The following is a 12,994-nucleotide window of genomic DNA, read 5'->3' on the forward strand; positions in this document are numbered from 1 at the left end:
AAGCATACGGTTTGGTAAGTTTCTTGACACGTATACACGCGTGTGAAACCATGTTCACAATCAGGTTGATAAACATCCCTGTTACGCCCACGGTTTCCTTTTGCCCCTTTGTGACCCCTCCCACCTGCCCCCCCACCGCCCCCAGTGCTGAGATCCCAAGGCTGGCACTGAGCTTTCTGTCACCATACATTAGCTTGCATTTTCTAGAATTGGGTGTGAAATGGAGTCATGTCATCTGTACTCTTAACTTCGTTTTTCTGCACGTAATATATTTTTCTTGCTTCTTTTGATATTTTCTCAGTGGTTTTTAACGGTTTGACTACGATGGATGGCCTAGGACTCATTTTCTTCGTGTGGGGTTCTTGGATCTGTGGGTTTATAGTTTTCATCAAATTTGGAAAATCTTGACCAGTATCTCTTCGACCATCTTCTGTCTCCCTTCTTTCTCCACTTCTTTGTGGATTTTGAGAATAACCCCCACGTGGACTCTGTGTGAGGATAACGTGTGTACGTTCATTAGAGCTCTCCAGGTTGTCCCAGAGCTTTACTGATGCTTTCTGTCTCTATTTAAAAAAAAAATCTCTGTTTCATTTTGGATACTCCCTGTTCATGTGTCTTCAAGTTCACTAATCTTCTCTTCTGCTTTGTCTGATCCGTTGTTAATCCCATCCAGTGTATTTTTCATCTCAAATGTCTTTTTCATCTCTAGAAGTTTGAATTGGGGCTTCATTATATTTTTCACATCTGTACTTAACATGTTCTGTTGTTCCTACATTTTCTTGACTGTACGGAATATGGCTATAATGTCTGTTTAAAAAAATTTTTTTTTAACGTTTTACTTATTTTTGAGAGAGACAGAGACAGAGTGTGAGTGGGGGAGAGGCAGAGAGAGAGGGAGTCACAGAATCTGAAGCAGGCTCCAGGCTGTCAGCACAGAGCCCGACGCGGGGCTCGAACCCACGAACCGTGAGATCATGACCTGAGCCGACGTCGGACACTTAACCGACTGAGCCACCCAGGCGCCCCTATGATGTCTATTTTAATGTCCTTGTCTGCTAATCTATCACCTGTGTCATTTCTGAGTCAGTTTTGATGGATTGATTGATCTCATTGTGAGGTGTTTTCCTGCTACTTACCATGCCCAGCAACCTTTGATTGGATGTCAGACGTGAATTTTACTTTGTTGGGTGCCGAGTATTTTGGCATTCCTATAAAAGTTCTTTTTTTTTTTTAATGTTTGTTTATTTTATTTTTACTAAAAATTTTTTTAATGTTTATTTTTGAGAGAGACAGAGTGTGAGCAGGGAAGGGGCAGAGCGAAAGGGAGACACAGAATCTGAAGCAGGCTCCAGGCTCTAAGCTGTCAACACAGAGCCTGATGCAGGGCTCAGACCCACAAACTGTGAGATCATGACCTGGGTCAAAGTTGGACCCTCAACCAACTGAACCATCCAGGCACCCCTTTTTATTTTTTAAAATATTTATTTATTGATTTTTGAGAGCAAGAGAGAGCAAGCATGTGCACGAGTGAGGGAGGGGCAGAGAGAGGGGGAGCGAGAGTCCCAAGTAGGCTCCACGCAATCAGCACAGATCCAGACTTGGGCCTCAAACTCATGAACTGTAAGATCATGACCTGAGCCAAATCAAGAGTTGGACACTTAACTGACTGAGTCACCCAGGCGCCCCGTTTATTTATTTTGAAAGAGAGAGAGTGCATGAGCAGAGGAGAGGGGCAGAGGGAGGCAGAATCCCAAACAGGCTCTGTACTATCAGCATGGAGCTTGACTTGGGGCTCGAACCCACGAACCGTGAGATCATGACCTGAGCCGAGTCAAGAGTTGGATGCTTAACCAACTGAAGCACCCAGGTGCCCCCCTGTAAATGTTCTAGAGCTTTGCTCTGGGATGTGACTGAGTTGCTTGGACGTAGTTTTATGGCACCAGAGAAGTCTTTAGTCTGGGCTAATGTCTCCCACCACCGAGGCAAGACCCTTCTGTGTATCGTACCTGATGCTGCTTGATGTATGAGGTTTTCCACTCTGGCTGGAAGGAAGTACCTACCGCCAGCTCTGTTTGCTCTGCTTCTCCTGGAGGCGCCTTCCCAGACCCGAGGGGGACCCCTTGGAGATCTCTGGAGCCTTCTCTCCGTTCAGCTACCCACTCTGGTCTGCTGCCCTGCTGACTCTGGCTGCCTTCACCTTCCCAGACCCTGAGCAACTTCTGCCAACTCTAGGGGGAGGGGGCCGCCTGACTCAGCCTGGCCCCCCTGCCTGTGCTTCCGGGCTGTTGTCTCCAGGTGGTGCGTTCGGCCAGTGCAGGGCTCACCTGATTCGTCTCCTCTCAGGGAGCTCTGCTCTGCTCTACCTGGCAGGTGGTGTCCCCAAACCGTTGTTTCCTATATTTTGTCTCCTTTTCCAGTTGTTTCAGGAGGGAAAGTAAATCTGGTCTCTGTTACTCTATCCGAAACAACTTGGGGAACAGGTTTATTTTGAGTATGTAGTTAACAATTCTGAAAAGTTGCATTTGATAAAAATAAAGTTTTTCTGGGGGCACCTTGGTGGCTCAGTCGGTTAAGTGTCTGACTTCGGCTCAGGTTATGATCTCGCGGTTTCATGGGTGCTGTGCCTGGAGCCCTCTGTGCTGACAGCTCAGAGCCTGGAGCCTGCTTTGGATTCTGTCCTCATCTCTAACCGCCCCTCTCGTAATCACACTGCCTGTCTGTCTGTCTCTCTCTCAAATTTTAAATAAAGATTTAAAAAAATTTTAAAAACACTACAAAATTATTTAAAAAATAAAGTTTTTCTGGAACCCGTACTCCTTGATCGAAGCGTTGTTTCAAGCCTTCGGGGAACTCTGCGGTTCTCTAGAGAAGGTAAAGGCAGGGAGGCCAGTAGGTGGTGGTGATGTGCTGCCCAAGCCCGGTGGGAGCTTCAGATTTCCAGGCTCAGGGATGTAGAAACCAGAATACGAACTTCACAGTTCACCCTGGGAGAGGGATGGGAGAGGGCAGGAGAGGGACAGACCTTTTTAGTGACTCAGGAGTACCTGTCTTCCCACTTTCAAGGTACCTAGAAACCAAATTGTTAGGTTTTGTAGTGCAAAAGATTTGGGTATTCTGTGAAATATTTCAAGCAGATGTGAGGATTATTACTGTTGCTTCTGTAGTAAGTACAGAGTGTTCCTATGAGAGGTCTGTACAATTTATGAACATCTTTTAGCTGGTAGAATTAAGCATTAATGAAACATTACGTAGCAACATTGACCATGACTTGTTCTGGATAGCTCGAATCAAATGGCTAAAAAAAATGTTCACTGGCATGAGCCATGCCTGTATCTGTGTGCATTTCCCTGTATTTAGCAGATAACTGATTAACAGCCCCTCGATCCAGACAAACAAAAGTCATTCTTAACCGGTTCCAGCATCCCTGCTCCCAACTATAACAAGGGCCATGTGCACCTCCAGAAGGGGCTTGATATTTAGCGGACGCTTTGTTACGTGCAGGGGATCTCGCAATAGATGTAATCACTCCCTCGAATCTCCTTTATAGGTTAGGAGCCTCGTGAATAATGCCAGAATAATGAGGTAGCATCCCCACGCAGTTTCATCGTTAGAAACCAGGAGTGAGTTAGAGCCTCACGCAGACTCGGGGATGCTTTTACTCACATTCCTGCGTCTTCAGATTTCGGGAGAGGAACACAGTGCAGGGGGAGCTGTGTGCGGGTCAGCTGTGGCAGCGTCTCACAAACCCACAAGGTGGCGCTGTCTCCACACAAAATCAAGGGTAGTTTTGCATCAGATTCCATAGTTTTGCATCAGATTCACGTGAAGCGTGAGGGGTCCCCTATTCAGCAGTGTTTGCTCAAACCTGTTCTTCTCCGGAGGTTGTGAAGGTAGCTTCATTCACAGATTAACACAATAAGCTCACAGTTCTACGAGCTCCTTTCAAAACTGAACATTTTATTTTATCTTTTAAAGGTTATTTATTTATTTTGAGAGAGAGAGAGCGCACGGGGGACGGGCATAGAGAGAGGGAGAGAGAGAGAACCCCAAGCAGGCTCCGCTCTGTCAGTATGGAGTCCGATGTGGGGCTCGATCTCACGAACCGTGAGATCCTGACCTGAGCCGAAATCAGGAGTTGGACACTCAACTGACTGAGCCACCCAGGCGCCCCCAAAGTAGAAAATTTTAAATTAAAATTAAAATAAAATGTGGTTATAGTTAATGCTTAAGTATATCGTGAAATACATTTAAGTCACTTTTTGCATTTTTATCCTAAAAAAAAATCCAACCCCGTGTTTTCTTTTTAAAATTTTTGTTTAGTATCTGCTAATTGCAGACTTTTGGGTAAATCATGCTTTTTCAGACCTTTCTGCTTCCCTTTGATATGCTGTTAGGCAGACTTGACCTAGGACTGAGAATGGCTTCCCTGAGCATACCTCGTGCCCTGAGAATATCTCATTTTCTTATTCGCCCTCCTCATGTTTGCTCCCTGTAGCCTGGCTATTCATAATAGTGGGTGGTTATCAACTTTGGGGTTCCTGAAAGAGTACAGCATCCCTTCATTTTCTCTGCAAACCCTGGTGAGCGTGGGAGACCGGGTGTCCCGTAGGCCGCACATAGAATAACGCTACTACAGGCGTGATTTCCGAGGAGTTATTTGCCGAGGGCTTTATTTCCCCCAGACAGCATGCACCGAGAGCCTGCTCTGTCCTGGGCATCGTCTCGGGGCCTGACAAAGTACACACTGGAGCTCACGTGCTAACGGGGGCAGCTCTTAGCCAAACACCTGTGTGCGTGCGTCTCCGAACACCTACGTGTTCGCTAGGCCGGTGAATGCCAGGACTGAAAACTAGAGCGTGCTGTGAAGACAGGGGATGCCTGCGTTATTTCTGTCAATCAGGGTGTGAGTGTTATCCCACCACCAAGTGAGAACAGAGGCTCAGAAAGGTGGTGTCTCTTGCTGAGGGTCACGCAGGTAGAAGTGGCAGGGCCGGGACTCAAAAACCCGGCCCGGTTGAGTCACACAGGTAGAGTTTACAGCCGGGACGGTGCTGTTGATCACTCCGCTGTCCAGACTGGGTCTCCAGCGCTCCGCTCCTCGGTGGGGAGATGGGGATTTGAATCCACAGACGTGGACTCCAGCTGGGCAGCGTTTCCAGGTTTGAGGCTTTAGCCTCCAGTTTCACAAGAGAAGAAGGGCATGTTTTGGGGGATAATTGAGGCACACCTTGCTCCAGAGAACCCATCGATTTTCCACTGAGTGGGAGGAAAACCGGTCTAACGTCAGGCTGTAAACTCAGAACTGTTGGGGAGGCTCCATGTGTGCACGGAGGCAGCCCTCTGTCTCTGGTCTGAATCCACTGATCTGTTTCAGAGAGACTAGGATGCATCCGACTTCCTTGTGGGCACTTCCCACCTTTTTGCTGACTCGCGTGTGGTTTTCTAACAAATTCCCTTTTAATTCCTTTTCCCTCTTGAATTTCCAGAATTTAAAAAAATTTTTTAATGTTTATTTTTGAGAGAGAGAGAGACAGAGTGAGAACAGGGGTGGGGCAGAGAGAGGGAGACACAGAATCGGGAGCAGGCTCCAGGCCCCGAGCTGTCAGCACAGAGCCTGAGGCGGGGCTCGAACCCACGAAACGCGAGATCGTGACCTGAGCCAAACTCAGACGCTTAACCGACCGAGCCCCCCCAGGTGCCCCATGAATTTCCAGATTTTAATGAAATATTGGGAGTATCAGATTCCAACTGTTCAAAGACCTCTATTATAAGCATTGAGTTAAAAAAAATAAGGGGTGCTTGAGGGCTCAGTGGGGGAAGCATCCAACTTTTTTTTTTTAATCTTTATTTTTGAGAGAGAGAGAGAGAGTGAACAGCAGAGGGACAAAGAGAGGGAGACAGAGGATACAAAGTGGGCTCCACACTGACAGCAGAGAGCCCGACGTGGGGCTCGAGCTCACGAACTGCAAGACCGTGACCTGAGCTGAAGTCAGTTTCTTAACTGACTCAGCCACCCAGGCTCCCCCAGCATCCAACTCGTGATCTCAGCTCAGGTCATGATCTCACAATTGGTGAGATCGCTCCTCATCGGGCTCCACGCTGACAGTGTAGAGTGTGTTTGGGATTCTCTCTCTCCCTCTCCCTCTGCTTCTCCTGTGTATACTCTCTCTCTCTCTCTCTCTCTCTGTCAAAATAAATATTTAAAAAAAGAAAGAAAGACAGAAGGACAGGGTAGAAGAAGCTTTTGCCTTCTCTCTGTGTTCTTGACTCTTAAGTATGTGCAACTACAAAGCCAGCACTTAAAATCTAGATGTATTCTTTTTTAAAAAAATTTTTTTTCCAACGTTTTTTTATTTATTTTTGGGACAGAGAGAGACAGAACATGAACGGGGGAGGGGCAGAGAGAGAGGGAGACACAGAATCAGAAACAGGCTCCAGGCTCCGAGCCGTCAGCCCAGAGCCTGACGCGGGGCTCGAACTCCCGGACCGCGAGATCGTGACCTGGCTGACGTCGGACGCTTAACCGACTGCGCCACCCAGGCGCCCCTTAATCTAGATGTATTCTAACCAGGGCAAGAAATACTGACGTGGAGACTGTTGTTTTCCCCTTGGCCTCTTCCCTTGAACTACCTCCTGTGATTCCTTAGATCATCTGATGGCCAGGCGGCGAGGGCATAGGCCTGTTTTCCTCCACTTTCCTACAGGGAGGGAAGGCTGGGTTCAGAAACCTGCATTGGAGTCATGTCATCGCATGTTTTCTAGGAGCCGTGGAGGCACCTGGAGTCCGTCCAGAAGGAGCAGTACTGGGATCTCATGCTGGAGACCTATGGGAAGATGGTCTCCGGAGGTGAGGGTGTGGGCCAGTCCGGTGGGAGCAGACGTTAAACATTTTCTGTGTCCGTTAGAGAGAGCTGCTTCCATGGAAGTTCTTCGGGGGAAGGGGGCACTGGGGACATGTCTGGGAACTGGGGATAGCAGGGTCTGTGTGCCCGGAACTGTCACGGCTGCATTATGTGTGGTTACTCCTTAAATGTACGAGGTCGGGGATGGTGTTCCCGTGTGAAGGATGACGAGAGTGAGCGTCAGCTCCTGTCACGTTCCTTGTAAGTGCTGAGTTAACGATGGAACTCGGTGTGTCTGAGTCCCTGCTGTGTGCCACTAAGCCCCACTGGGCCAAGAAGCAGCGGCTCGCCCAAACGCGAGCCTTGGTGTGCAGGCGGGCCCTTCCGGTCACCTTGTGACCCTCACCATACATCCTGGTCACGTCATGAGTACTGGTGTCTGAGAAGCTCCCAGTAGCCTTCTAAGAGAAGGTTTTTTTTTTTTTTTAATTTTTTTTTCAACGTTTTTTATTTATTTTTGGGACAGAGAGAGACAGAGCATGAACGGGGGAGGGGCAGAGAGAGAGGGAGACACAGAATCGGAAACAGGCTCCAGGCTCTGAGCCATCAGCCCAGAGCCTGACGCGGGGCTCGAACTCCCGGACCGCGAGATCGTGACCTGGCTGAAGTCGGACGCTTAACCGACTGCGCCACCCAGGCACCCCTAAGAGAAGGTTTTTTAAGTGGTCCCCAGATCCTTCCTATTTCCTCTTCGCACTCAGGTTGTGCCTTTGACAGACCCAGACTGGTCCCTAGTTCTCCCCATTCACCTGGGCTTCATGTCGTCCCTCTGTGTACCAGGCATTTCCAGTTCCAAGCCTGATCCGACTGGTCCAACGGAGTATGGGGAAGAGCCTGCCGGGCGGCACCCTCACCTTAGTGAGAAGATCCCAAGGCCCGCCTGCCTAGGTGAGTGGTCGTTCACTGGGGCCGAGCCCCTCCTGACCTCCTGTCATTACATCGGAGGGGGGTACAAGGACCTGAGGTCTGTGACATTGTCTGTAACTAGCCACGATCTGGTCAGTCCAGTGTGAGTCCCGAGGTTGGGTCTCCTCATCTCTGGTGCACGGGCTGCTGGAACATACATACGTAATCGTGGAACAGAGACCACACGTCGGACCCGCTGCCTTCGGGCTTGTCTGCCGTGACTGCTTGCTTCCTCAGAGCAAGTTAGCGTTAGTACAGACTGATACCAACACAGATAGAATTCCTTTCTAGAAAGGTTATGGAACAGCAGTAGGCAATCACTCTTCCTGACCCTTCTGGTTTTCGTAATTGTTGCAGTGAAGTGAAGACTGAATAAGACAAACTGACAGAAAAACACATTTAACTAATCTCCAGGCACCTGACTTCCTCGAAACAGCAGCAACAACAAACACTTCCTGTAAATCATGTATTCTAAGACAGGAGGCGGGGAAATATGTGAACTTCTTCTGTGGTCATGCAGCCATCACCCTTTGTTTCCTGCACTCTGTTTAAAGCGTTGCGGGTGTAACGCCTCGCGTCCACACATACCTGCACCCCCGGCCCCCCTCAACATACACTTCGCCATGTACAGAAGATCCCAGAACTGTGGAGGAAGAAAAGGACCAGGGATGAGAAGTGTATGGAAAGTGATCCTTTCTAGTGGGATCCAACTATTTCCCTTTGCCAACTAACACACTAAGAGACAGCAAGCTTCATGTGAAATGTACGATTTTAATTTTAACCAATATGTTTATCCTAATACTGTTCTCACAAGGATTCCTTTGGAGCAGGGTTTCTCAAACTGCATTTCCTGACCAATCAGTGTAGTGTGAAATCATGTTGTGGGTTGTATCCAGAATTTAAAAAAACTGCAGTGATAAGATTGAATGGAGAATATCAGAAAATATCAGGGTGGGTAATATTTTAGGAAATTTTTGCTCTAAGTATGTGTGTATGTTCCATATTTCAATATAAACATACTTCTTTTTTTTAATTTAAAAATCCTTGTTATGGGGCGCCTGGGTGGCGCAGTCGGTTAAGCGTCCGACTTCAGCCAGGTCACGATCTCACGGTCCGTGGGTTCGAGCCCCGCGTCGGGCTCTGGGCTGATGGCTCAGAGCCTGGAGCCTGTTTCCGATTCTGTGTCTCCCTCTCTCTCTGCCCCTCCCCCGTTCATGCTCTGTCTCTCTCTGTCCCAAAAATAAATAAACGTTGAAAAAAAAAAAATTTAAAAAAAAAAAAATAAAAAAAAAAATAAAAATCCTTGTTAATGTTTGTTTATTTTTGAGAGGGAGAGAGAGAGAGAGAGAGAGACAGAGACAGAGACAGAGCACAAGTTGGGGAGGGGCAGAGAGAGAGGGAGACACAGACTCAGAAACAGGCTCCAGGCTCCAAGCTATCAGTACAGAGCCCGGTGTGGGACTCGAACCCACAAACTGTGACTCATGACCTGATCTGAAGTTGGATGCTTAACTGACTGGGCCACCCAGGCGCCCCAATATAAACATATTTCTTTTTTAAAATTTTTTGAAATGTTTTATTATTTATTTTTGAGACAGAGAGAGATAGAGCATGAACGGGGGAGGGTCAGAGAGAGAGGGAGACACAGAATCCGATGCAGGCTCCAGGCTCTGAGCTGTCAGCACAGAGCCTGACGCGGGGCTCGAACTCACAGACCATGAGATCATGACCTGAGCCAAAGTCGGATGCTTAACCGACTGAGCCACCCAGGCGCCCATAAACATATTTCTTACTGTTGGTAGCAGATCAAAAAGTTTGAAAACACTCCTTGAGAGTGTTGTTGCAGTACAATTTTTGTTTTAATAGATATTTTTTAGAGCACTTTCAGATTCACAGCAAAGTTGAGTGGAAGGTACAAGGGATTTCCCATATGCGTCCTTGTAGTGGGATTTTATTTGTGATACATGGTTCACCTATCTCCACTCATTCTTTTCTTTTTTTTTTTTCCCTCCTTCATTCTGCCTGGTGACATGGTTGCATTAGCTCTTAACTTGAATGAGACTATGGGGAGTCTACACAGCCAGCCGGCCCTCGTAGGGCTAAGACATGGCAATGTCTGCTCTTGACAGAGAGGAAATGTGGGGAGAGAGACCAGGGAAGTGGCCATGGGCAGGGCAGCTGGAAGGGCATGCTGGGAGCAGGGGGAACCCCGTGGAAAGTCGATGCAGGAGCCCAGCTGTGCAGGGGCGAGCCCTGGACTAGTGTGGAAACAATTAACAGGATCAGAAAGGACTCAAAGACCCAAAAGCAGCCAGTTCGCCAGTTCTGGGCTCACGCCAAGGAGCAGAAGTCTCAGGAGAGAGCGTGCATGCTGTGTGTTTGACCATACGGAAGAATAGTGCGTGGTTAAAGCAGGCCAGCAGGGGAATACACCTCAAAAAGCCACGTCCTCATCTCTGATCAAAACCCCAAGGGGTTTAAAAAAAAAATTATTTGGGAAAAGGATTCTTTTTTTTTTTTTTTTTTTTTTTTTTCAACATTTATTTATTTTTGGGACAGAGAGAGACAGAGCATGAACGGAGGAGGGGCAGAGAGAGAGGGAGACACAGAATCGGAAACAGGCTCCAGGCTCTGAGCCATCAGCCCAGAGCCCGACGCGGGGCTCGAACCCACGGACCGCGAGATCGTGACCTGGCTGAAGTCGGACGCTCAACCGACTGCGCCACCCAGGCGCCCCAAGGGAAAAGGATTCTTAAGTAGTTATCTGTAATACTGGAAAGTTACTAAAGAGTCTTGAAAGAAGAATGGTTCCTCGACATTAGATCTGTAAACATTACGAGTCTGTTGTTTTAGTCTGGCTGGCCCAGTTGGTCAAGCACGCAACTCGATCTCAGGGTCATGAGTTTGAGCCCCATGTGGGGCATGGAGCCTATTTAAAAAAAAAAAAGTCTGTCATTTTAGAAAGGTAAAATCAGTAAAATGATGGGATATGGATATAGAAGTAGACACACAGGCCAGCAGAACAGAAAAGGGAGCCTTGGAAGAGAGGCTCATCAGGCAAGAATTTTTTAAAATTATTTTTAATGTTTATTTTTGACAGAGACAGAGCATGAGCGGGGGAGGGGCAGAGAGAGAGAGGGAGACACAGAATCCCAAGCAGGCTCCAGGCTCCGAGCTGTCAGCACAGAGCCCAACGCGGGGCTCGAACTCACAGACCGCGAGATCATGACCTGAGCCGAAGTCGGACGCTCAACCGACTGAGCCACCCAGGCGCCCCTGGGCAAGAATTTGATGTGAGACCGAGGAAGAGGCCACGAGGGTCTGTGGATGAGGTGTTCTTCCGTGAATAGCATTCTTTGGGAAGAGGCATCGGTTTAAATGTGATGAATGTCATACACCAAAATAAGTTGGAAATAGATGAAAAAGATAAAATAGGAACATAATAATAAGGAAGGAAATGGGTGACTGTTTGACTCACTGTCTAGGCGGGGAAGGTTTTATCAGTATAAAAGCCATGGAGGAAAACCATTAGGGAAAAGATGAATAGACTTGAGTACACTGGGGCGCGTGGGTGGCTCAGTTGGTTGAGTGTCCGACTTCACCTCGGGTCATGGTCTCACAGTTCATGGGTTCGAGCCCTGCGTCGGGCTCTGTGCTGTGACAGCTCGGAGCCTGGAGCCTGCTTCAGATTCTGTGCCTCCCTCTCTCTCTGCCCCGGTTGTACTTGTGCTCTGTCTCTCTCAAAAATAAATAAATGTTAGAAAAAAAAAATAGACTTGAGTATACTTAAAATTAAGAAAACCCCCACAACTTACACATATACATAAATGGCCACAAACAAAATTCAGGTATTGGTGAAAAACATTGTTCATGAAAATGACAGATAAATGATTATCTTTCTTTTTCTTTCTTTCTTCTTTCTTTCTTCCTTTCTTTCTTTCTTTCTTTCTTTCTTTCTTTCTTTCTTTCTTTCTGTATATTTTTGAGAGAGAGAGCGCAAGTAGGGGAGGGGCAGAGAGAGTCAGGGGACAGAGGATCTGAGTTGGGCTCCATGCTGACAGTAGAGAGCCCTATGCGGGGCTCCAGCTCACAAACTGCGAGATTGTGATCCAAGCTGAAGTCAGACGCTCAATAGACTGAGCCACCCAAGCGCCCCTAAATGAGTATTTTTCTTAACATGGTGAGAGTTAATGCAGGATAATAAGAAAGAAAAAAATGACTTTCTCAATGAAAGAATGGGCAGCAGTCTTTACGAAACGTAGCTCTTAAATGTGAAAAAATTCATCCTTTAATAACAAAGGTGTTAAAATTTATAACAGTGAGAAACTATGTTTTCACTGGTTTCAAAGGCCAATATTAAAAAAAAAAATTTTTTTTTTAAACATTTATTTCTGAGAGACGGACAGACAGTGAGCAGGGGAAGGGCAGAGAGAGAGGGAGACAGAATCCGAAGCAGGCTTCAGGCTCCGAGCTGTCAGCACAGAGCCTGACACGGGGCTCGAACCCATGAACCATGGGATCATGACCTGAGCCAAAGTCGGATGCTTAACCAACTGAGCCACCCAGGCGCCCCTCAGAGAAGGCCAATATTTTACAAATACTCAGTACTTAAGGCCCGAACACTGTCCTTTGCTTAGCCCAGCTGGTCATACTGGGGGGTGGCACAGTCCTGGAGATTGATTCGCCAGCCAGTGTCAGGAGCCTCAGTATCAATGTTCGCGCCTGCTGACATGGTAATAACCCTGCAGGGAACCCAAAATGGTCAGAAATGTGGGCAAAGATATATGAAGAAAAAGCACAGCGTTATAGTAGCAAACCCACAACAAATAGCTTCGGTGTCCAGAGTAGTAAAATCCTTCAGTAAATCATGTGTTTGCTATTATGTGTTCATGGTGACGTCTCTACAATAGATCATTATTCAGCTTTCAAATGATATTCATAACGGCTCCTTTAAAGACAAGAGAAAGTACCTTTGTCACTTTAAAGACCAGAGAAAGTGCCTTTGTCATCTGAGAGGGGTGTGTCCTAAGACTTTGTGAATTAAGTCAGATCTAACTCTTTAGCAGATTCCTGGGGCTCTGGCAGATAATTTGAAGGCACTGATGCAGAAAAGAGAAAGGTGAATAGCTTCCTTAGGTCTACAGAAATAACGTATAAAAGTTGGAAAACATATTCTACCACCAGAA

The 12,994-nt window shown here is 47.3% G+C and overlaps 1 protein-coding gene across 2 annotated transcripts in view; it reads left to right on the forward strand.

Annotated features, from left to right (window-relative positions):
* The window catches only part of ZNF18 (zinc finger protein 18), a 29,819-nt gene that overhangs the window by 14,761 nt on the left and 2,064 nt on the right, over positions 1-12,994 (forward strand). For both annotated transcript variants that reach the window (XM_047089876.1, XM_047089875.1), the window contains exons 5-6: positions 6,763-6,847; positions 7,683-7,790. In XM_047089876.1, the coding sequence (XP_046945832.1) occupies positions 6,763-6,847; positions 7,683-7,790 (193 nt within the window). The remainder of the gene's footprint in view (positions 1-6,762; positions 6,848-7,682; positions 7,791-12,994) is intronic.

The sequence above is a fragment of the Lynx rufus genome, unplaced genomic scaffold (assembly GCF_022079265.1).
Source record: "Lynx rufus isolate CCGP_SWC_20201006 ecotype Redwood Valley unplaced genomic scaffold, mLynRuf1.p SCAF_28, whole genome shotgun sequence".
In the NCBI taxonomy this organism is placed as follows: domain Eukaryota; kingdom Metazoa; phylum Chordata; class Mammalia; order Carnivora; family Felidae; genus Lynx; species Lynx rufus.